The sequence below is a fragment of the Idiotropiscis lumnitzeri genome, chromosome 3 (assembly GCF_059441095.1).
Source record: "Idiotropiscis lumnitzeri isolate Australia: NSW breed Sydney's pygmy pipehorse chromosome 3, RoL_Ilum_1.0, whole genome shotgun sequence".
Lineage (NCBI taxonomy): Eukaryota > Metazoa > Chordata > Actinopteri > Syngnathiformes > Syngnathidae > Idiotropiscis > Idiotropiscis lumnitzeri.
Window position 1 is genome coordinate 8,088,699 of NC_142393.1, and position 24,759 is coordinate 8,113,457.

General features: G+C 41.1%; 2 protein-coding genes across 7 annotated transcripts in view; both read left to right on the plus strand.

Annotated features, from left to right (window-relative positions):
* The window catches only part of anks1aa (ankyrin repeat and sterile alpha motif domain containing 1Aa), a 48,813-nt gene extending 35,059 nt beyond the window's left edge, over positions 1-13,754 (plus strand). For 5 of the 6 annotated variants that reach the window (XM_088291558.1, XM_088291556.1, XM_088291561.1 and 2 more), the window contains 12 exons: positions 157-226; positions 3,269-3,381; positions 6,467-6,565; positions 6,705-6,851; positions 6,939-7,046; positions 8,106-8,231; positions 8,315-8,452; positions 8,538-8,609; positions 9,200-9,286; positions 9,879-10,016; positions 10,103-10,285; positions 11,575-13,754. In XM_088291558.1, coding sequence (XP_088147684.1) covers positions 157-226; positions 3,269-3,381; positions 6,467-6,565; positions 6,705-6,851; positions 6,939-7,046; positions 8,106-8,231; positions 8,315-8,452; positions 8,538-8,609; positions 9,200-9,286; positions 9,879-10,016; positions 10,103-10,285; positions 11,575-11,691 — 1,398 coding nt within the window. In that variant the 3' untranslated portion in view covers positions 11,692-13,754. The remainder of the gene's footprint in view (positions 1-156; positions 227-3,268; positions 3,382-6,466; positions 6,566-6,704; positions 6,852-6,938; positions 7,047-8,105; positions 8,232-8,314; positions 8,453-8,537; positions 8,610-9,199; positions 9,287-9,878; positions 10,017-10,102; positions 10,286-11,574) is intronic. The other variant, XM_088291559.1, reaches the window with a different exon arrangement.
* Positions 13,755-14,722: 968 nt separating this feature from the next.
* LOC148339729 (uncharacterized) lies at positions 14,723-20,246 on the plus strand. The gene is made up of 4 exons (XM_088289187.1): positions 14,723-14,824; positions 16,758-16,909; positions 17,707-17,869; positions 17,959-20,246. Exons 2-4 carry the CDS (start codon positions 16,805-16,807, stop codon positions 19,314-19,316), a joined length of 1,626 nt encoding a protein of 541 aa, XP_088145313.1. The 5' UTR covers positions 14,723-14,824; positions 16,758-16,804; the 3' UTR covers positions 19,317-20,246.
* Positions 20,247-24,759: the final 4,513 nt, after the last annotated feature.

Consider the following 24,759-nt stretch of genomic DNA (forward strand, 5'->3'; position numbering starts at 1 on the left):
AGTCAATATGATAAAAGTCGCCATAAATACAAAACTCTCATTTTATTTTTGGTTTGAGGCATGTGGGCATCTTCTTGTCTGTGCTTGTAGGTGGCGGAGGAAAAACGGTGATGGCTCCTCGAGGTACTAATGCCTCTCCTGTGCTTGTGTCCTCAGATTGAGAAGATCATGACGCTGATTGGTGCTGGCATTGATTTTTCCAGAGATCACCAATACGCCACGCCAGGTTTGTTTTTAATTGACAAACTTTCAATGCTTTTCCTTTGCTTTGCACACTGATAGAGGTCCGTTGCTCAGAAATGATTGGCTAATGTTACCGCCTTTATTCGTTCCAACAAGAGACAGACATGGGAGATTGTGGAAAGTCTGCTCTCAAAACAACATATTCACAATTAATGGATCACAAATTCACATTTGAGCATCAAAAGATGAATACAGATTTTCTAAACCAGGGGTGTCAAACTCATTTTTGTGGACGGGCCACAACGTAGTTGTGGTTTCCCTCAGAGGGTCGGTATGACTGTGAACCCATATAAATTTGATTGGAAAGCCAGTTTTGAAATCAGAAGCTAGTAAGTAATTGTTCAACAATTTTTCAATTTATTTTAAAAGGGGAGGATTGGTAACAAATAAGTGGCAATATCTCATATCTCAGTGCTGTGAAAAGTGAAGAAAATATGCTAGAAACAGGAAGTTGATGCAGATGATTTGCCCTTTGCGGGCCACATAAAATGAGGTTGTGGGCCAGATCTGGCCCCCGGGCCTTGAGTTTGACACCTGTGTTCTAAACGAAACACTGTTCTTTGGGACAATACTCTCATGTCTGACTGATCAGTCCGACAACCGACACCGTGCCTGAACCTGTTGTTTAGCAGTGTAAGCCGAGTGAGACCTTGTATTCGGCAGGTGTTTTCCCACTGCTGCTGATAAAAAGGTTTTGGTAGGTCAGACGTGCGAAAGAATTCCATTGCTCTACCCTTTATCTTTAAACCAAGAGCACCATCTAGAGGAGTAAAAAAAAAACATCACAAGTGGTTCATGAAGCTTTATTTTCTCATCGCTAATAGTTATCTTACCTATACTTTCACTAATCGGATGGTTTGAAGTTTGAGTGGTGGAGTGGCTGTATCTCAGTCAATTTTTTTTGCTAGCAACACAAAGCAAAAAAAACAAAAAACAAATAAAAGCAAACAGACAAAAAAAGGAAAACAAAGCAATGTTTCCCATCTTTAAAAATGTCAAAGTACCACTCTATGCAAATTTAAATGTGGTTACCAGTAAAGTTGGCATTACCTTAGGAAGAAGAACGCAACCGCTAGCTAGCTTAGCACAAACTCAGAATGGATGTTGCAAACAATAGATTTACATTCACCCTCTGTTTCACCCGTAGATTATTTACATATTTAAGACCTCACTGTTGCCTCTTGAATTAGAAAAAGGTATTATTAAAAAAAAAAAACTAGCAGCGCTCGAGCAAACTTAGATGATTACAAATTGTAGCTGTAAAGAGCTTTTATACTGCGCACAATCCACATTACGACTTTTTCCACAGCAAGGTTGATCAGGTTAATTTTTCCGTCTGTATTAGAAGGCAGCAAATCATGTTTGTGTGTGTTTTTCTGTGAGTTATTCTGTTAAATAATGGTTCCTTAGGACTGGCAATGCATCTCAACTCTTCAAGTCACTTCCTCCCTTCCTCTTTTACTCGCCCTAATTATTTGAATTTTTTTTTAAATTAACCACATTTTTGTCAGGTCTGCCAGAGCCCTCCCGATGAATTATATTCCACGAAACAATAAAATCCCCTACTCTCTAGCCTAGTATGTCATTCCAGACCTTGTGTTTGTTATGCCACTTACAGGGGTGAGCTGTTTAAATATTAACCGTTACGTATGTCACGGGATGAGCTCATCTTTCTTTGCAGGCCCGAGGTAAGATGAGAACACTGCAGTCCATCAGTCGGCGCCAAATCACTGGCGGTCACTCTCTCTCTCTCACCTTTAAGTTGCTCTGCTGTGTGCTCATGGCTCAAGCTTTTATCCGAGCACTCGCCTCGTCATCAAAATCAGAGCAAGAAGAGGCTCTCTGCTTGATTTTGGCCACTATTGCCTCCTTTCTGTTTTGTCTGGGGGAACTCTGGTGTTTGATTGGCCCTCTGGTCGGTCAACTGATTTCTGTCAGGATGAAAAGCGTTCCTGTGAGAAGGCTCAGAAAAAGAAGTGGTCAAACCGAATAATAATGAGGGTTGCCGGTGTCTTTTAATGAGGCGGTTGCTTGCATTGGCTCAAAAGTCCCCACCTGCAGGCTTTAAGAAGCAAGCAGGTCAGGTTGGGAGAGGAACATTCAAGAGTGAGCAAGAGAGAGAGGGGAAGGGGCCGAGAGAGTTGATAAGGAAGGGAGGGAGACATCACATGCAGCCAACAGGGAAGAAAGACAGACACGACCTCAACATCAGTACCATTAGCTATCGGAAGAGAAACGGGAGGAGCCTTTTTCGAAATTCGTCGAATAAGCATGGATAAATCTTGTTTGCTTCTGAGCTTTTGTATTGATGGATTTTTTTGTGATGACTTCCAGGTATTATCGCGAGCAAGCTCGGATTTACGCAAGGAAGAAGGACAAATTTAACCCGTAAATTTGGGTTTATATGTTTGATACTTAACTCATTCATGTAAAATTAATGTACTTTTTGACTTCTATATCCGTCAATGGCAGTGAATGAGTTTTTAAGGGGAGCCAAAATTCAATTTGTTTGCAAGAGAATGACTGACGTACTCTAATATCATGCGAGGCTAATCTGTCCAATATTTCTCTATTTACTATGATATCCAAGCTGCAGTGAGTGACGGGTTTTGAACTGAGCCGGGTGGATTTTTGTCACAAATGAGCATTTTTTTGGCAGCTTGCTGTCACCTACCCATGAACCAAAAACTTTGTTGAAGAACTTTTTATCATGTTTCAGGATCCGTACCATAGCAACGACTAATTCAATGGTGGTCAACCAGCTCTCATCCATTTCACAATCGTCTTTGTCCCCGAAAACGGGGGCACTTTGGTCCGTCTTTGGAAATTGTGGCTCAGTCCCCGCCGCCCCGCGGGAGCTGGCCCCCTTGCCCACAGAGGACACTGTCTCTTACGCCGTCCTGTTGCCGGTGTGCTCGGCACTGCTGGCCAAAGATGATGTGGTTATGTCACATATCATCCTCAATATGCCGCTGTTACCGGCTGAACGGTTTCTCGCTCCTCAAGCGTGTTCCGCTGTCGTCAGGTGCCTCCGTCCGACTGCTGCAGCAGCCCGTTGGAGACTGGCTGGAGCTGGTGGGGTTGCCTCAGTACGAAAGCAAGCTGCTCCTCAACGGTTTTGACGACCTTCACTACATGGTGAGTGCCTGTTGTTTCTATTATATTCGCATAACTTGAGTTTATCTTCAACTTTGTTGTTTTGGGGGCCTGTATTCTGTCAACACAGAGCCGTTTCCATTTATTTACTTTAAGTTCAATTTGAATCCCTGTGATGACGATCATTTTCTTACGGCTATATAGCCCATTATGTTGTCTGTTATCACAAACCTGATGAAATCGATGAGTCCGGATTTTGTCATAGAGCGAAAATGAGTAACGGGTCAGCTTGCGTGCACATTAAATAAATCAGTGGTCCCCAACCACCGGTCCGCGGCCCAGTGCCGGTCCGCGGGCCACTTTCGACCGGCCGCGGCAGGCTGTACAGATGAAAGAAAAAAAAAAATCTTGCAGTACTTCCGGTATATTTATTATTTTTTTATTTTTAAATTTGACCGACTTTTCCCCGTAACATCGGACTCTTGACGCATGTCCAGATGCTAATGGCTTCGATCGCATTACGCTAATATTAACCCCCAAGCTAGCAAAATGAGTACGACCACGTACGAAGCCCGCTTTACACCATATGGCCTTCTTACCAGAAGTGTTATTTTTGCAAACATAACAAGTACCAGTATTTATGTAATATAAAGTATCTAATTGTATTCCGCATACAGTATGTTTCCCTTCACAAAAGCGTTTTGCTCTCTTAACTCATTCAATACCATTGACGGATAAATACGTCAAAATCCTTTTTTTTTTTTACTGGGCTGGTTGTGAATGAGTTAAGTGTGAAAAAAATCCTGCCTAATTGTGATGCAGTGGTTGTTATGGCAGCGTCCAAAATGTTAGATTTTTTAAAATTTATTTTTGGGTACCACACCCATAGCTGCCATCTCAATTTCCTCCAAGGATGCTCATTGGTCGGCTCGCAAGGACTCACAATGATCTTAAAAATCCCTGAAAAAAAGTTCTATAATGGTTGGGGAACCGCCTATTCAGCAAGTTCCTTAATGAGTGTTTACTCCATCCTTCCAGTCAGATCACTGCAGTCTCTGCCCAAACCACAACCTCCTAAGTGTTTTTTTTGTTTTGTTTTTTTTGCTAAAGCAGGGACACCATGAAAGGCCTCATTAAAAAGCAATGACATGCTATTTATTGGCACAAGAAAAAATGACCGCATTAATCTAGCTTTGCCAAAAGCTTTTCCCTCATGTCTGGGCACATGCAAATTGCAAATGTTGGACCCATAGCTGCAATTTCTTTTTTTTTTTTTTCCCCCCCGTCACATTTACAACATTCAAAATATTTTTTTACTCCCAACTAATAACAGTCTTTTTGTTTTTAATTCAATTATTTAAACCTTTTAGTGGCCATTCAAACGTAATGGCTTTTCGCTGCCTCTGTTAACAATAAAGCTGAACAAGACAACATTGAAACTCAGTTTATAACTGTCGAGCCAACCTGAACTAAATTGAACCTCACTCCCCGGTGCCGTGTATCAGTCAATCTCCCGTTGGACAGTAATGCAATTCAGTCAAAGTGCTATTATCTATCCAGCTGCGCAAATCATTTCAACCCCCAGCCGTAGCAGAAGTAGTCCGCACTTTGCCTCATGCGATAATGGCCCTTTACATCGTCGGTTTCGTTATTTCTTCTGAGAGCGCAAGAGATGCTTCGCAACGTCGAAGCGTTCTTTCAAGTTTAAAGGGTTAAGTCGACCTCGCAAAAATCTTTGCAATAATATGTTCTACAATTCTTCACTCGTCTAAACATGGAATTCTGATTAATATTGCGTTTGTGGAATGTGAGTTAAGTAGCAATCTCAGGGGGCGGCCATTTTGTAACTTTCTGTTGACTGAAAATGACAGGTAATGAATGACCAATCACAGGTCACCTGGTTTGTGAAGTTGAACCATGATTGGTCGTTAACTGAACCTTGAGCAACTGTGATGTCCTTTTCAGTCGACAGCAAGTGGCAAAATGGCCGCCCGCTGATATGGACAAAAACAGGTGGATTTTACTGTTTAACTCATATTCCACGTATGCGATATTAATCTGAATGACGTGTTTCGACTAATGGGGCAGCATAGAACATATTCTTGCTCAGAATTTTTTTGACTTGACTTCCCCTTTAAAGGACACAAACACACATGGGTGCCAAGAGGGACACCCAACCTCCCTGAATGTCAGACTTTGTACCTGTTAACTAGTCACTGCTCTGAATTACAACCCTTTGTGATAATTCAATTCGATTTGGCTTTCTGTGTGTTTGATGTTCCATTATCACCATAAAGACCCTTAAATGTCAGATTCTTTTCATCGACCCCACACAGTTGTCGTCAATTGAGACGCTCGCATTCTCCGTCTTATTGATTTACTGTGTCGTTCCTTTTTGTGCTATCCATCAATGCGCTTCACATTCTCAAAGGTTATATCGCGTACATATCCTGAGATGTCTCATCATTCACACTGTCAGCTTCCCTCTGCACTCAAATGTGTCATTCAATGTTCTGTTAATGTGCCCCCCCCCCACCCCCATTTTGCAGCTAGTGGATCCCAGAAAGGAGTTTGCGCATCTTACCCTTTTTTGCAAGGGTAGCATTTAGCTGCCATCAATACAAAGCATGCGGTGCCAGGTCTTGTTTTGCTTGGCCGAAAGTAGCGGTCAATCCATATGTAACTATATTTCGAGCTGCGGCGCCCATTTGAAGTACAACTTTTACTAAAATTACACACAAACATTGTCTGCATTGTTCTTGTCTGTAGTATCAAACAAGACATACACAAAACATAATTGAAAAGAAGGCAAAGTAGAACTTTGTTGATTATTTAAAAAAAAAAAATACATCACCCGGAAGAGAGCAACATCCTGATGTTTTCCCCGACAGGGAACAGCCATTTGCATGATTAAATTTGTAAATGCACCTCAGGCATCGTCTGATGATGCAAGGCATGCAAATCATTCGTTTCATTCTGCTTTTGGAGTCAGTATGGTTCCATTCATCACCTCTTGATCCCTCTGACATTATGGTGCATCTTCTGGTGTCTATGCTAAGACAAAATTGAATTGAGTACGGTGCAGTCCTTTTAGCAACATCCTGCTTTTCTTGACATGCCATTACAGGGGAGCAATGTAATGGAGGAGCAGGACTTGCGAGAGATTGGCATCACCGACCCAGGCCACAGAAAGAAGATCCTGCATGCAGCACGTTCCCTACCCAAGGTACAAAGCACAGATACTCCGTAATCGTGAACTTTGCATCCGTGAACCGCACTCCGTCGCCTGCAGAGACGTTAAGTGCTCGTCTCTGCTATGCTGCACTCGCATTTGTGACTAGAATGGAATGACTTGCGTCTTGCAGGTGAAAGCACTGGGCTGTGATGGCAGCAGTTCCCTCTCCTCCTGGTTGGAGAATCTGGGCCTGAATGAGTATCTCCATAACTTCCTGGCCAGGGGTTACCGCTCACTGGACTGTGTCAAGAACCTTTGGGAACTGGAGATTGTGAATGTGAGTAGAAGTGATGGACCTGGACGGTGAGGAGTGTCAATGTGGGTTTCTGATTGTGCATGTTTTCCGCTGCTCTCTTGAATACAGGTCCTCGAGATTACCCTGCTTGGTCATAGGAAGCGCATTATTGCATCATTAGCGGAGAGGCCTTATGAAGAACCTCCTATCAAGCCACCTCGGTTGTCTCAGATCAGGGTGATTGCAACCTTTTTTGTATTGGAGCAGTGGTCCCCAACCACCGGGCCGCGGCGGTACTTCTGGTTTATTTATTATTTGAGGATAAAAAATGTCTTCCTTTGAAACGTGACAGGCTTCTTTTAGTTCTATGATGGACTTGTGACTTGTGGTGTAACGGATCATCGTTGACCCGTGTCTATATCAAGCACCGCGGTTCGAGCCGGGTACGATCTGCGGAATGGCTTGTAAAAAAAAATAATAAAAAAATTGTGCGCGATCACATTAAAGCGACATGATTAGTCCGCAATCAGTATAATAGCACCAGAAGAAGTTGAAACCTCACATGGATCAAGTGAGTCGCATTAATGTGAGCATTTTGGCAATTTGAGATGAAACGAGTCCTCACATTGACGAGACTTTTTTTTCCTCCTGTCCCAACACCGTCGTCAGACTGACGAGTTAAGGAAGCTGCAAACATACTCAACAAACATGCCTCCTCGTCAATGGTTAACTTCAAAATAAAGCTTTGCAAATAATACATTGAGTCATTGATGCCAATGCAATAGCTTGAGTAGACTTTTACTTTGAAGTTGCCCCTCGTGGTGGCGCAACGGCTACCTTGACTTCCGTTTTCAACTTTCTTTCTCACAGTTTTAATTGACATTACATAGTTGCCATCAACACAACGCCATCCCAAAATCATATTCACTCGCTAATTTAGGACGTAAATAATCCTCAAATTAATTCATTAATTTATATGACACGACAAGAGTCTCTGGCGTTACTGCCTACTACTGGCTTGCAGCTAGCTGTTAGCATTAGCTAGCCACAATCGCCAGCTACCCTGCGCCTCCCCTTCACCAGTTGCCAGTCCACAGAAGTTATGGATCTGAATGAACCGGTCCATGGATGAAAAAAAGGTTGGGGACCACTGTAATAGATTGTCTAGTTCAGCCAGAAGTGATTGTGGTCAATGAAATGTCAATAGTTAGTTAGGTTGATCATCAGCCAATGATATCTGATCGTCTGCAGTGCCAACACCTCCCATCGTCATAATCCTTGTTGTCACTCGTTCAGATGGAGTCCACCACGTGCCAGTCCACGGATCCTCTACTTCAAGCCGGGGAACCAGTGAGGAAGAAAGTGCCAGATAATGACTATGATGGCACCCAAAGACATCGCAATGATCGACGGCGATCACAAGTGCGTTTGTCAGCATCTTTCCTCTCCAGAAGTATTGCAACCAGTAAGAACCACCTGCCAGAATTCTTGCTGTTTATCCCCAGGAACGGCAAGAGGATCGGCACCGGGAATCCCGTCTGATTCTTCGACCGCCTAGCCTGGCAGCGCCATATGCTCCCGTCCAGAACTGGCATCATCAGCCAGAGAAGCTCATCTTTGAATCCTGCGCTTATGAAGCCAGCGTGAGTTATTATCGCTCTGCTAGCAAAGCTGCTTGTTTTGAGTATTTGGTGAAGGCGTCAAATCACAATCGGGGTTTCTTTCCAGTACCTTGGTTCCATGCTTATCAAGGAGCTTCGGGGCACAGAGTCAACCCAGGATGCCTGTGCCAAAATGCGGGTCAGTACCAATTTTATGTCTCATGTAATCTGCTTGTAAATACAAGACGCGGCACGCACAAGAGTATTACTTAGGGCTGTGCAATTAATTGGAATTCAGTTACGATGATTACACTCAACGATTACAAAATGGGCATAATCGTAAAAAAATATATTATTATATACAGAATATTTGCTTATATAAGAAACGTTGTTAAACTAGTCTCAGTTTACAATGTCTAATGCGTATGCGTGTGTATACTTGAGTTCAAAATGTGTGTGTTCTATTGAAATTGTTTATTTAGATTTAATTCTAAAGCAATTTATGTTTAAGTGTATAGCAAGTATTTTTTTTTGTTTATACTAGAAAGCCATGCTGGAATGTGTACATTTACACCTTTTTTATTTCAAAATTTAAAAAAATAATCTTCATACTGTTTCCATTTGTATATATTTTTTGTACCCGAAAAATAATCTAAATGATCGTGATTTCAATTCTTACTAAAATAATCGTGACTAATATTTTTTTAAAAATCAAGCAGCCCCACTCTGACGTGCCTTCATGTCCTTACAACTTTGTGATATTTTTTTTTTTCCCTCGCTATCTTCCAGAGGTCAACAGAACAGATGAGAAAAGTCCCCACCATTGTCCTCTCGATCACATACAAAGGTGTGAAGTTCATCGATGCAGCCAACAAGGTGAGTTTTGTTAATCAGTCATGCCACGCCATCTGACAAGTCACTTTGAAGCTCGGCTTAATGTCGTACTTTTTGATGAGCAACTGTCAATTTCGGTGGTTTGTTGAATAGTAACTTACTTGGCACCAATGTTCAAACTGTTTTCTTAATTGCAACTCCAAACACTGACTAAAGTAGTGGTGGTAAACTTTGTTGTTGTGCTCGGGCCCCTTGTGGTCTTCTACTGACACCTACTGGTGTAAGGTTACTTCCTCATTCTGGTGCCAAAACTACTTGTTAACCAACCGTTGGCTCGAGTTTTTGGAATATGTCCAAGCTGTGGTCGTGTAATTTCCTGGTCTAACTAAATGCAACTTGATTAAAGACAATGATGCCGCTTTAACTGTATTTTACGCCTTGTATCCCACTCCCAAGGTGGATTTTTTTATTTTTTCTTCTCCAATTCAAAATGGGAGCAGCGCAAGTTTCTTGACATGTCCTCTGAGCCTTTTGGTTGCATTTGAAGCGACTGTGCCACACATTTACATCATGGAACTAGACTATATTCATACAAATAGAAGTTTGATCTGACCTCTTTCTCATCTTCTTGCAGAATATCATCGCAGAGCACGAGATCCGTAACATTTCATGTGCAGCCCAGGATCCGGAAGACTTGTGCACATTTGCCTACATCACCAAGGACTTGCAGACCAACCACCACTACTGTCACGTGTTCAGCACTGTCGACGTGGTAATGACAATTTCTCTCCATGCGCATGTACATTGTGGACATTTACAGAAAATAAACCTGCGACCTTTGCGATCACGCCCTTTTAGAACCTTACCTACGAGATCATACTGACACTGGGTCAAGCGTTCGAGGTGGCTTATCAGCTGGCTCTGCAAGCCCAGAGGACCAATCAGCACCAGAATCTCCCATCGGGCGCTGCTTCAGAGCTCATCGACACCAAGTCCAGCCGACCTGTGCCCAAACCACGAGGAAGTGTTCGGAAGTCAGGGGTGAGTTGATATTTTAGTACCGAAAACATTGCACGTCTCTAAATAAAGAATTGAAGGCTTGTATTTTTCCACCAATGGACATTTTTTTAAGACTTAAATTAACGTGCATGAATCCGGCATACCTGCTCATTATTTGAAAAAGAAAAACGTGCTAACCTTGACGCCAACATGCTACAAGGTTTGATTTACAATAATCATAATCGATTGATTATTTCTACTTGACATTATACCCCCACATCTTGCCCTCACACAGGATGTACTGATTTTCACAGCAAAAGGCAACATCCAAGATAGAGCCCTCAAATCATCCTAATTTGACCGTTTTGATGTTTACCCGCACTTTGCGTTACACCATTAGTGAGCGTATGCTGAATATGGATGAGGCAAGTACACTTCAGGGACGCCGATCTCAGACTGGGGCTTGATTAATGAGCTAAAGAGGCTCATGTGGTGTTGCACGCTTCTCAAATGTTTGTCACGACTTTTACATTATCATTTCTGCCTTCCATTCCATGTTGGGCACGACTCTCCTCCTCCTGTTAAGATATTGTCGCAACTTCTACGCTGGCGTGAAACTTCCTTTTAGAAATTTCCTTCCCCCACTCCAAGTGACGCTACTTTCACCTCCTCATCGTTTTACAACTTCCTCCTCCAAACACTTTCTCCACTTCGCTGCCCACGGAAATTGTTCAGTTCCTGTCTGTTTCTATTTATGTTACTATTTTTACAGTATATTATTTTTGTGGATGTATCAGCTATAGTTTTCTGATCTCGGTGTGACTTTTGGCTGCGGCAGTTTAGACCGGGGTGGGCAAGCTTTTTGATTGGCGGGCCACAATGGGTTCTAAAATTTGACAGAGGGGCCGGACCAGGATCAGATGGATGGAGTGTTTTGGTAACCTCACCCCATCAGAGAAAAAAAATACAATTAATTTTAAATAAAAGTGAACAAAAGCATGATAACAATATATATGTCTTTGAAAAACCACAGTATTTAGAAAATAAAACATTAACGAGGTTTATTTCATTTAATTTTTTTCAAGTTCGGCGGGCCGGATTCAAACGTTTAACGAGCCACATGTGGCCCCCGGGCCGTAGTTTGCCCACGCCTGGTTTAGACTCTCCTGACTAGAAACGAGCTGACCTTAGCAGCTCCTGTTTTTACATCTTTGGAGACATGCCAACATTTGCCCTGCGAGGAGAAATAACTTTTACGAATCAGTGTCTGACTAAAACCATTACGCAATGAACAATTTAAAAACTTATTGTAATCTAATTTGTGTTTCTAGGCCGACCTTTTAGATCAGGAACGAGATTCCCAGTCACAGAGTGGCGCCACGTGGCTCGTGGACCCCAAGGAACCCAAGCGCACAATCAGCACTAAGTATGAGACCACCATATTCTAAGCGGACCCCCACCCTCCCCTCTTCCTGACACCCGAACTTGCGCCTTGGTCTCACTTTTTCTCCTTCACCTCACCCTCCATGTGCCTTTCACTGCAACGCCACCGCCCCCCAATCAGCCCTTGAACACTTGTAGTAGTCTGATGTTATAATCCTCTTCCAGCTGGTATTGTTTACACTTGCCAGCCTGCCAATTCCCTTCACTGCTAGTTCCCGTTTTGTTTTTCTTGTATGCTCCCTGGACCCGCTACAATATATCTCCCCCTCCTCCCCCGGTCAACAATCTCACTATTGACTCTTGGTGATAAGACCTTTTTTTTCTCGGTGCTTTTCCTGCTCTGCTAGGCGACGGCTCTGAGGCTTTTCACTCTTGACACCCAGCGCTTTCCCACAGCTGAGAGGCTGCACACAATCCTGCACATGGATGCCCTGGTCGTGTTATTTATTTTATTTTATTTTATTTTTTTATGCATCACTGGGCTTGAGTTATTCTTTCTGATTTGTTTAAGTCCAAAGGAGGGAAACATCCCAAAACACTGTGATACGGTCATGTAGCTTACAACGGTAGCATTGAAGCACTTTCACAAACTCCCCAAGTCAAGTGTGTCTTCCCGTATTTTGGCCTTATTTAAAAAGGGAGTGGGGGCTCGGGGGGGGGGGGCTACATCACTCTGTTAATGTCTTTTAGTCTCGTTAGTTTTACAAAATTTTAACTGTGTGCATGTGTCATCCTCCTTGTAGCTAAACATGCCTCCCAGCCAGTATCAAAGGACAAGCCTGTTGCATGATGCTTAAGATGTTTGGTTGGGGGGGGAGAAAGGAGCATTCCTGACCATCACCAGTCTGGAGAGTGAGGTTGTTGCTCCGACCTCACCGGCGCCTTCACTGCAATTTCACTTCCCGCCCCTCAGAGATGTCTCATAGCGTACAGAGGGCGTGCTCGACACAGGTGTCCATCGTAATCTCCTTTAAGTGAGGGGTGAGGTGTTCTGTGTGTGTGTTTTTTAAGATACAAAAGTAAAGCATAATTTAATTTGTCCTTTATCATCTCATCCTTCATCATGTATTACTGTGATCAGCAATCTTGCAAGGAGTAGTTTGTTAATTTAACCAAACTAAAATTACCAGACGTAACACTACAAAGACTGTTTTCTAGAAATGTAACAGGGTGCAGCTTTGGCATTTGAGCTTGTTGACATCTATTTTGATTTTAGAGGACATTTGTCCAAAGGCAGCAACGCCATTTGTCTACCTGCTCCAATTAATCCAGTGAGATTATTCACCAGACCTGCCATGCAGGACGGTACTTCTTTAATTTTGTTTATTATTATTATTGTTTTGCTGCAGTGCAAAACTAAAATGGAGAGCAGACCTTTCTCACTGTTGGCAATGGTACTTGGAGATTATCTGACGAGTATACAATATATCTACATCAGTTAGGGAGTGATTTACAGAGCTCTACATAGAAGTACATCCATGAATTCTACCACAAGTGAGTCTAATCTCTAATTTTGCGTTCACTGAGTAATGCATAAATATCTTTCCTTTCAAAGTGGATGTACCCATTTAGCACTGTAGACCCGTTTGGTTATGCTACATTTGGTACGTTGTCCGACCAGTCGGGTTCAATTTACGGTACACTGTCTTTGACACGCTGGTGACGGCACCTTCGGCCATCGGCATGGTCCCATTTTGCCTTTGCACATCACTGAGGAGCAGAATAAATATTTTGGGACAAATCTGATGCAAATGATATTGTACATGAAACTAGTGGTCTTTATTTTGATACTTGAATGATTTGTGCTTTTATAGATCTCTATACAATATGTATGTATGTACAGTATATATGTATGTATGTAATTTTTGACTTATGTCAAAAGAAATGAAAAGGACTATGTCTTATAAAGTTACACATATCGTGCTAAACACCCTGTGATTATAGAGGCTGAGTGAACATGAGGGACCTCATTTAAAAAAAAAAAAAGATTGTAAATAATCTCGGGCTTCCCATTTTTTATGATTATTTTCATAATTGTTCAATTAATAAATTGCGCAGTTTGAAAATTTGTCCTTGTTGATGTTTATTTTTATTATGATGCCATCCAATGGAAGAGCATTTAATTTTGTCACAATACATCGTTGGTATACTGTAGATAGATGAACACAGTTTAATATGGCACAATTAAGTGGACATTTTTCCACTAAGTTAAGAGGAACAGAGATATTTCTAAAAACAAAATTCAGGACTAAGATGATGGAACTTTGTATTTCTGTAAAATTAATCAGTTTATACAATCTGAGCAAAGAATCCAAGTCAGATGTCACGTTTAAAAAAATAACAATAACAAAAGCCACTATGTTAAAGAAATATGATATATGTTAATTGTTTGGTCGTTATGCCAGCGTCATTTTCGTTTCTATAACCGCCATTAACTGAATCGTAACTTGCAAACTAAATGTCTTATTTTTGTTGTTATTGTAAATGTAGTTGTGATTAAATTACGGTTTTTTTTCTCCTTTAATTGTATTTCATTCTAGATCGGGAAAATATTTACACTCATATTTTTGTTTCTTCTTTGCAATGAAATAAAATTAAAATGAACTACTGGATCACCGCAAGTGTTACTAGAGACTATTCTAGTAAAATTTATGACGAGCTTGCCTTTCACTCGTGTTTCTTTTTGAGCAATTTTGTCTCAACGAGAACAAGTGAGCATTAGTCAGTAATTTGTCCAACAATAAAACCAAATACACTTTGCATCCATTTGCTAATGCTACTCCTTGTTTTTAATTTAATTATTTTCCTCGAAAAAAATAACACCTGATATCAAAATAAATGCTCAAACAGTTTGGCCTAGATCACCATTACGACATGAAAACATTTCCAGTGTTTTGCTTTGTAAAGAGTTTATTCAGACACCATTCCGTTCCACTATCGCCGCATGTCGATCAGATTGATTTCCACCACGTGATCACATGTTAGGAATCTGATTGGCTAAGCACCCAAAACTGTTGTAGTCAACGTGCCCCACCCTTTTTCTCAGCTTCAGTGGAGACAGGACGCACAGTTTCAGAGATGGAATGACAACCACTCACAGCTCAACTCAACTTGCCTGCATTGATAGCCAACTCTCTGGTGAGTTCTGATTGTAATGTTCTACACTTTGCAACTCGATTCCGATGTTAATCTCTTCCCGCCTTTTACTTGTGTGCTTCGCTTTCATCATGTTGTCTTTGAAAACAACTTGTTCTTAATATTTTCTGACGAAGTTAGATGAGATGCTTCTCTGTACTCTACATTTCCACATATTCTACTTTCACACTTTTATTTTGAGTCCAAATCATCATATGAAAACATTTTGTCTACAATGGCCTTTTAATGCTAAATGGAAATTGTTTTGTCTTGAGGGGACCCACTGTTGTGTGTAGTCATTGAATATATTTCTAAATAGCCTGAGTTAAGGAACTTAAGTATTGTAAATAGTGGTGTAAATATTTACAATTGAAAGCCTGGAAGGGGGACAATGTACTGAGTTTAAACATTAATCAACTCTTGTGAGTTACACGACTTATGTTTACGGTTAATCATTAAGGTCCTCTTACACTTGAATGCAATTGTTGCATATTGTAAAACTCAGATAATGCTAACACAATCACACTTCATTTCCCCCAAAGCGCGCTAAAAGACATTTGGCTGACTTATCCGCTTAAATTTTTCATGTTCCTCAAGTTCAACGCCCAGTTCCTGCATATGACAGCGCTCCACTTTAATGTCCCAGTTGTCATGAAGGCATTTGAGCAAGCAAAGTGACATTCCACTCACTGTTAGATCCTGACTCAGCTGTGGGTGCACCCTGTCAGTTTTTCTTCCTGTACGCACAGGTGTTGGCTGCTGAAAGTGTCCTTTCATTTTGCAAATTGTCTTCATGGGAGGAGAGTAATTTGTTTAAGTAAATCAAAAGGCGTGAAATAGTATTTTGGATTGTATGTTTACTTGATATGAACCATACATATTATAATGATCTCATTATTACAGTGTACCTACAATGTGAGTTTGAAGCTTGGTAATTTGTACATACAGTATTTTCGTATGTCAGCGAGAGATAGAAAATAGTTGGATGTATTTACTTTTGAAGGTTCTCCAAACAAAAAAACTTAAGCTCCATTATTTCTTTCTGCTTTGTTGGTAAAGCAAACTTAGTGATTATGTAAACTAACCTTAAAGCTTCAAACTCACATTAATGGTACGCTGTCATAATAAGAACAATTTCTTTGTCGTTGCCATGGCGGCCCTGGATCAAACACTTTTAGTGGTCTGTAATATTCATGGTGAGCCGGGGATTACCCCATGTAATTGAAATAACGAGCTGCAAAGGTTACTGTCGAGAGTGAGTTGCAATTTTTGGTCAAATATTTTCAAAGCGGGACAAACGTACAGGCATCTCTAATCATGTCTTTGTCATATCGATTTCATTCGACAACCATAAAGTAATTAAAACACTGTAATGTTTTTATTTTTGTTCAAATATTCTCACATTATTAAAATTGATGCCTGCAACACATTCCACAAAAGCCTGATAAAGTCGAAGGTTGCAGCCAACAGAGGAGCATGCCTAAAAGGTTCAGTTGTTCTCAAGCAAGGATGGGGTGAGGTTCACCACTTGTTGAACACTGCGTGCGCAAATAGTTCAAGTACAGTTTAAGAACATTTAGCAACGTGCAATTCCAAGTAACTCTTCATGTATTACGACAGTGTGGCTTCTTAGAAAAAAGTGTCTGCAGTCCAGACCTGTCTACCTACCTAAGATTTGTTTCGCATCATGAAGCGAAAAATAGTTGACACAACTTCTTTGGAATTGAGATGACGAGGAAAAAAAAGTTACATCATCAGTAGATATGCCGTACCATATATGATAATTGCTGCAAATTGACATTACACTTAATGACTCTATACGGTGAGCCCGGGAGCAAGCACCTACTCATCTAAAACTATTCTGTTAAACTAGACGGGCCATGCAGGACTAGATGATATTTTTCTTCCATTTAACATTTTCTCCGTAACACTTTAGGTCCTTCCACAGCTTGATGACGAACCCACAAGCCGGTTCCCTGTGCAATGTCGACGGGTGTCATGTGGAAGGATGGTGTCGCTTTGGCTTGCTTGAGAAATAAGAAGAGCAGTGGAAGCCATGACAGTGTGATCAGCTTGAACTCAGGCTTTGTGAGTTAATCGTCTACTCTACCGACTGCTTTGTGTAGCTGACATTCTTTTTTACGTTTATGTTTAAATGCACACCAGTGGAAATTCCTTCCATTTCATTTGACTACTGTCACATCACATCACGTTCATGATAGCTTGGGATTTTTATTAGTTTTGATTATTTTTTTAAAGCGGTTTGTTTTTTGTTTTTCAAAAATACTTAATTTTAATTCATTTTTTTAATTCCTTTTAGTATTAGTTTTAGGGTTTTTTTTTTTTTCATCCAGGGCGTATTTGTAAAAAAAGGTCACTAAGTACTAAATACTATTTCAAAATGATTGTTTGACCTTCCTTCTTATGTTCGGATGAACAACAATACCAAAATAAATGTTTAAAATTTGAAATGAGCCCATAGATTTATATATTTATTAATTGCCAAAGATTGAAATGATGGACATTTTTTCTTTGATTATACAACGGACCTCCGCGATTTTGGGGGGGATAGAGAAAATCCATCTCTAAATACATTGAAATGCATTGGGGGTGAAAAAAAATACAATTAAACCCCAAAACTACAATTTTATATAAATTAGTTAAAGAAACGCTTACATACCTCAAATATGTTTCCTCACACATTAAAAAAAAAAAAAGAAACATGCATTGTAGGTGAACCGAACACTCCAAATTATCCCTCTGTGGGATTGTGAGTGTGAATGGTTCTCTGTCTTTGTGTTCCCTGTCATTGACTGGCAAGTGATTCGGGGTATACTCTGCCGACTGCCCGTTCAGGAGGATGACGATGGTATATTTGTCTGCAGAGTGAGGACAGCATGGAGCACTTATCCGCTGAGGAGAGGGCGTGCCTCATGTATCTGGAGCAGACCATTGAAGCATTGGAGGTGCAGGAAGACAGCGGACTATCGAATGACGAGCCAGACTCGGGACACCTTCCAGAGAATACGGTTCTGAATAATGTTGATGGTATATAAGAAAATTATCCCTTCGCCTTAATAAGATGTTGATTTCATTTTTATCAACAGAACCATTAGTACTGTGCTTTTGTCTTGTAGATCTTTCCGGATTGAAATTAAAGTCTGGAATGGATCAGCGATCTGAGACCTTGCCCACTCTGCTGGGTCGCTTTCCCGTAGAGGAGAAGCCCTTGTACATAAAATTAACTGAAGAAAACATAATTGAGCATCAACTTTTGAATTCAACCTGTCAACCGGACTTCACCACTGCGACGAAAGCCAGCCAAGAAGAATCTTTGAATGCCGTATCACAACCCAAACTTTTGGTTGTTGACTCTGATTGCAACATCTCTCGAGATACGGCGACTGATGGACTGTATTTACCTCCCATTGACGACACTCCAAAAATACCCTCTCACATTAATCCTGAGTTAGATCTAGGTCTGATTCCACCGCCAAGTGACTTCAGGGATGATCCGCGATCTGATCCAAAGCCCGATCCAGAGCAGAACATCAAAGCCTCCCATCACGCCAACAACAGCAGGGCAGTCTCTTTCGACTTGCAGCGGCTATACCTTCGAGCCTTGGAGAAGAGACCTCCAGTTATCCCCACTGTGAAGAAGAAACTTCCAGACAAGCTCTTGAACGAAGCTCGTCAGACTCCACCCGCCTCGGAGTCTCGTCTTCATCCTGAAGCCAAAGAGCCCCAGAGTCCACCCTTTGTGGCCCCGAAGCCAAAAAGGCTTTCCGTCAAATCACTGTCTCAATACCAGACACAAACCGAAGTATCTAATTCGCCCGTTAGCAACGGCGACCGACAACCGTTGGACCATGAGAGAATTCACGTTGAGGCCCTCCAGAAACTCGGGCTGCTTAAAGGTTCTGTGACCGATTTCGGTCCTGCCCCGAGTCATAAATTGCCCGCGCGAACTCGAAAGTCATGGGAAGCGCTTCCATCTTCAACAAGTTCGTCACTCCAAAGTTCATCCCTTCTAACGCCATCGTATCGCTCCATAAGCACAAGCTCCATCTCAACTGCCTCGGATATTCCTTCTGTATCCCCCCCCTCCTTCAGTGACCGTGCCAGACCTCTCTTCTCAGGTCGTGAACGATCTGCTGCGAACAATATTTCAACAAATTCTGTTTATACTCCGGTGAAATCTCCTTCTCGCACATCTTCAGACCTGGTCAAGCAGTTAACCAAGGTCAACGGCGGCCACTCCGGCCTCCGTCTGAGCCGCCCTGTAGATCATCATGAAAGAGTTAGCGTGGAGCAGTGCCTCAATCATGCCGTCAGCCCTGACTTTCGGAGACGTGCCCTCTCCCACTCTGCCTTGCACTCGAGAGACTCTCACAAGCCGCAGTCGCACAGCGTCAGTGTGATGATCTGCCCGGGAGATGAAAATGGAGGGGATCGCCGTGAGGCCCTGAAGAAACTCGGACTACTTAGGGACTAAGACAAACGAGGCACCCTCTTAGAATATCAAGTCCGTAATGAATGACCTGTAAATAAATACAGACAATCACACATCGTCATGTTCAGAGCTATAGGAAGCTAGTGTGTTGATCAACACCCCAACATGTCAATATTATACAGTGGACCCCCACATACTTGTAATTTGGCACCCGTGGATTCACCTATTAGCAATTTAAAAAAATATATATTTAACTCATTGAAACCCCAGAATCACAGCGTTGTTTTTTTTTTTTTCTGGATTTTGACTGATTTTGTAAGGCCTACAGAATATTGTGTTCTAAAGATAAAAACATGGAGCTATGACGCCAAAAAAAAAAAAAAGGCTATGACGTATAAATACGTCTTCGGGAGGCAGGGGACTACAATTTGGAAAATGTACGTCTAATGGATTGAATGAGTTAAAAATATTTCTGTATGTATTATTTTCGTTTTTTAGGGGGGGGGGGGCTGGAAGCCAAAAATATTTATATATTTTTTCCCAATGCTTTGGAATGGGTGTCAACAATTTGAGGAATTTTCCTATTGGCGGGATGGCCCAAATACCCCATCGCCCCTGCGAATAGCCACGGGTCTCCTGTACATGTTGATGTCCACTTCATAATCTGCCTCATAAAACGTGATGGCTATCAATGCCATACCTCAAAGCATCTGCTACTTTAATTGTAAACATGCGCATTATTGCACTCATGTCTCCGAAAGCCGTCAGTTAAGCTTTCAAGGATTCATATTTAACTCTTATGAAGAAAATACTTACGTTAACCTCATAAAGGAAATGACGGATGTCCGTTACTGTCTCTTGTCATAAGTAATTCCTTTGATCTGTTTTCTGACGTTGCTGACAATAGAAATTTTGGAAACAATGTCGACAGCAGGAAGGGTGTTTGATTAAAAAAAAAAGTTTGTACCTCAATTCTTGTGCAAAGATGGTACTGTCGTTTCAAGGGGATACGAATGTTGGACGCAGCATATAGTTGGTGTGTTTTCAGAGTAATTTTGGGAAGGTCACTTTCAGCCTTGTCGGAGGTGTTAGAGCTGATCGGTAGACGGAAACGTGTCTTCATATAGATTTAATTTTACGCGCATTTGAGATAGGACATATTTTGTTTGATTAAATCTCTCGGTGTCGTGTCAAGTCATACATTGAGGCATCTGTCACTGGCTCGTCTCCAGCAAAGTTATCTAAAGTCAAGGTGCGAGAACTGGTGCGACCCGTTTTTCTGCAGTTAACCTTTGCTGCATGCGATGGCACGGTGACAAGCTGCCTGTCTGTCGAAATAACATGCCTGATGAGATATTAAAGGGATCATTCAGCCGGGGGTTGGTCCATTTTTCAAAAACAAGCTCAATTTACATTTTATAATTATTTTTTTTTTTAATCAAGAATATGTAATTAGCTTGCGTTATCAATTTGTTTTGGAGAAATCAATACAAAAGTAATTACTTTAAAATCGCCCAAAAGAAATGAGCCAAATGGCCACACTCCCCTCCTCCTGACCCCTCCATGTCTAAGTGGTCACAATTTTTCCATTCAAAATGATTGTAAATACGTTGCTAATAATGTCAACATAATGTATGAGGCCATCGCTTAGGCTCACTTCAACCTCTGAAAATATCACAAAATAATTAGCCTCTCCATGGCCGACTGTAAAAAGAATGAGGAAATGAGCAGCTTGCGTGCAGTTTTTTTTTTTTAATAAGTCAGTCAGATATCCAAATGCAAAGCATTACGATAGGCTTTACGTAAGCTTTATTATTCATCGATGGTTGTACATTAGGTTTTAATTTATAAACTTGACTTGCTTTTTTCCCCGCAAAGGCGATGCCTACACGGCCAGACTCGGCTATAGAATCGGCCTCCTCGCTGGAGCTTTGGTGCGCTCTTCCATCCATACATCCATCAATTTTCTGCACTGCATATCCTCATGGGAGTTCGTGCGTAGGTTTGCCAGATTTTTTAAAGTCTAACTTTGAATTTTCACGACAACCAATGGTGTCAAGGAGCTCACTAACCGACATTGACGCTACCGAAGCAGCCCCTCAAAGCGCATATGAGCTCACGTATGATGTCAGTAAATCCAAAATATTGGGCAGAATGCTTTTATCACATGTTGAAGTGGACACAATGTGCACTTTTTTGGCGTCAATTGGTCACAGTTTCAAAAATGAAGTGACAAACAAAGCATTAGCAGTATTACAAAGCCGCCTCCCGCTATGGCATAGACATCTGAGACGGAAAAAATAAGCCAAGTTCGAAAGGGGGCGTGCCTAATTGTCCTAAATTTCCATCCAAATAAACATCAACAACAAGTGTCCCTTTAGCTCAAGTTAAAGCATTTGGAAGAAAGAGACCTTTATAACAAGTTGTGTGTTTTGAACTTTTTAACGAGACACGCTTTAGTGAGACACGAAGAGGTAAACCACCGAGATACTGTGAATTTAGTCTTAAACCGCCCAAAAAAAAAAAAAAAAGAAAACCCTGGCCACTAGAGGGCGGTCCTGATTCAAACATTATCCAGCGCTACTGGATAAGAGTGGATTGGAACCATATCTATACTGTTGCCTACTTAACGCAATTATACATTAAAACGGCAATAAAGTATGTTCATATGTGGGCACATAATATAGTCCATGTGTGTGTATGTGAAAAAGAGAGAGAGAGTGAGACAGCGAGATCAACCTTTAAATCATTCAGGGGAAAAAAACACTACAATTGAATTCATTTTAACATGACCCCCAAACATCCTTATAAACGTCCAAATATAAAGGGAATTATCGTGATGGTGTGTTGCAATATTTTAAATGACCTAACATTTACATGCACACCATAAAAGAGCCAAGGCAGAGGTTAACAAATTAGCCTCCTCAACAGTGTGAAAGTAATTGTTTGGATCTTTACTGCTGAGCATTAAACTTCCAGCGAACAATGCAAAATCAATATCTTGAAGTCAACATCCATTTTTGTGGATTTTAAAGCGGTTGTTGTTGTTTTTTTTTTTTATAGTTTTGCAATTGTATTTAATTCCGGGTGACTGATTCTCAACTTTTTGCATTTTATATTGGTGGGCAAGTTGCTTAAAAGTAAGGTTTTATTTGTCGCGGTGTCATCGGGACCCAAACATAACCATGTCTGGTATTGTTGATCTTGGAGTTATGGTATTTGACTGGAAAGGGGAGAATTAAACATAGCCAGAATCTTTGGTATGTCATGACGCACAGACAAACCTCCTCTCATAGCGTCTGCTGAAAAGCCTTGTTCTTTTCTTCATTTGCAAGGCCATCAAAGAGGATTAGTGCAGACAAAGTGGCACGGAGCCATTGCCGAGGTTCAAACATGCCTGACTCAGTGCTGCTGAGTAAACTCAACGCTATAGTGTGGGACTTTGACCAAATAATAACAATATTTGAATGTCTATTACATCCACAGATATGCCAAATGGCTTCACATAATAATCATCGAGCCAATCGTGGCCAAATAAGTCTTTCGAAACGTGCTGTACCGCTGTTAAAACTTTGCAGTCCGTTGATGATGGATTCTTTTTTTTTTTTTTTTTGGGAACTTGCTTAAGAGCACGGCTCGTATGTGAGGCGTTTTTTGCGTTATTTTTTTCCTTTTCATAATCCAACAAAAAGCCGCCATTCCTTCCTATTTTTTTTTTACTATCGCGAATAAAAGATAATGAGGCCATGATGAGTTGTAGGAAATCATCGCTTCATCGTTTTTTTTTTTTGTTGTTGTTGTTGTTGCTCTCTGCTCCATAGAAATAAAGTTGATTTATGACCGCCGAATGGCTTTGTGCGAGGGGCAAACACACAGTTGACTATTATGACAGCAGGGCCTTGGTATTCAAAATGATGAAGCGAAATGAAACTTGGCATTTATCGTAGCAAAGAAACTGACATTGTTTCAACTCACACGAGATGCAATTTAATATCCTGCAGCTTTCCAACAATAGCAGAGAGCATGATCACTTATCCTCCCGCTTTGTTCCTCACTCAGCTTTAAATATACTTCCATTTATTAATTCCACTTTTTATGTATTCCCTTTTAATCATTGTTGATCGTCCAAACACAGAATTGAATTGATAGCAACCGTGGTGCACCCTGCCTCTCCCCAAAAGTCTGCTTAGATAGGCTCCAGTTCACCTGCAAGGAAAAGCTATAAAGAAAATGAATGGAAGATTGATTTTATTACAACCGGATTAATTTGCACTACATTTTTTGTAGACCTGAATCACAAACAAAACAACAACAACGAAATAAAAATATCGTAAAACGACTCACTAAGTGTCGATCATAACTGAGATATCCTGCCACTGGTCTTTTGTAACTACTGCTGTTTTTTCAATCAAGGATTACATTTTTGTAGTTTAACTCACTTACTGCCATTGACGGCTAAAGACGTCAAAGATCCATATTTTTTATTCGGCTGGTCGTGAAAGAGTTAATATTATAAAAACCACCGAAAGCTGGTCATGTTGTTCGAAAAGTATTCTTCTTGTTTGGAAATAAACAAGTGTGTGCTGAAATACATTCCTTATATAGTACAGGCATGTCAGCAACGAAGCATTTAGAATCCTAACAGGGATAAAAGTGTCTGTCCGCTTCTGATCCACTTTATTGCCTGTCTGCTGTACACGCACTTGCGCATCTGACAAAAACATGACCTGACCCCCCCCCCCCAATCGCTTGTCGCATGTTCACTCACATGACAATTAGCCTGTCTTTGCGTTGTCTACCTGTTGCAACGATACAGATCGTAGCCTGTTAGTGGAACATGAAAGGGGATCTCAATAATCGAGCCTGAGGGGCTCTGTGACAAAAACATCAGTTTGAAGGTTTCGTTGTGTACATCACACGATATCACAGAGACCTGCTGTGGTCATGTTATAGCTGACAACAACAGAAATGTAGTAGAAGTGTTTAGACATTGATGACGTTTTTTTTTTTTAGGATTTTGCCTCTATATATATAAGAACAATGAATTTGAATTTAAGCAATGTAGATACGATTAGAACTTAAACATAAGAGATGTCACAATATGGCTTTTATCATTTTGCAGAATTACAAGTAGGGTCAGTGCATTCTCAGAGGTGGAAATGTCTAGATCAGACGCAGGCAAACTACGGCCCGGGGGCCACTTGCGGCCCGTTAAACGTTTTAATCCGGCCCGCTGAACTTGAAAAAAATTAAATGAACAAACCTTGTTAATGTTTTATTTTCTAAATCCTGTGGTTTTTCAAAGACATATATAATGCTTTTGTTCACTTTTATTTAAAATTTAATATTTTTTTTTCTCCCATGAGGTGAGGTTACCAAAACACTCCATCCATCTGCTTCTGGTCCAGCCCCTCTGTCAAATTTTACAACCCATTGTGGCCGCCAATCAGAAAGTTTGCCCGCCCCTGGTCTAGAAAGTTGGTTG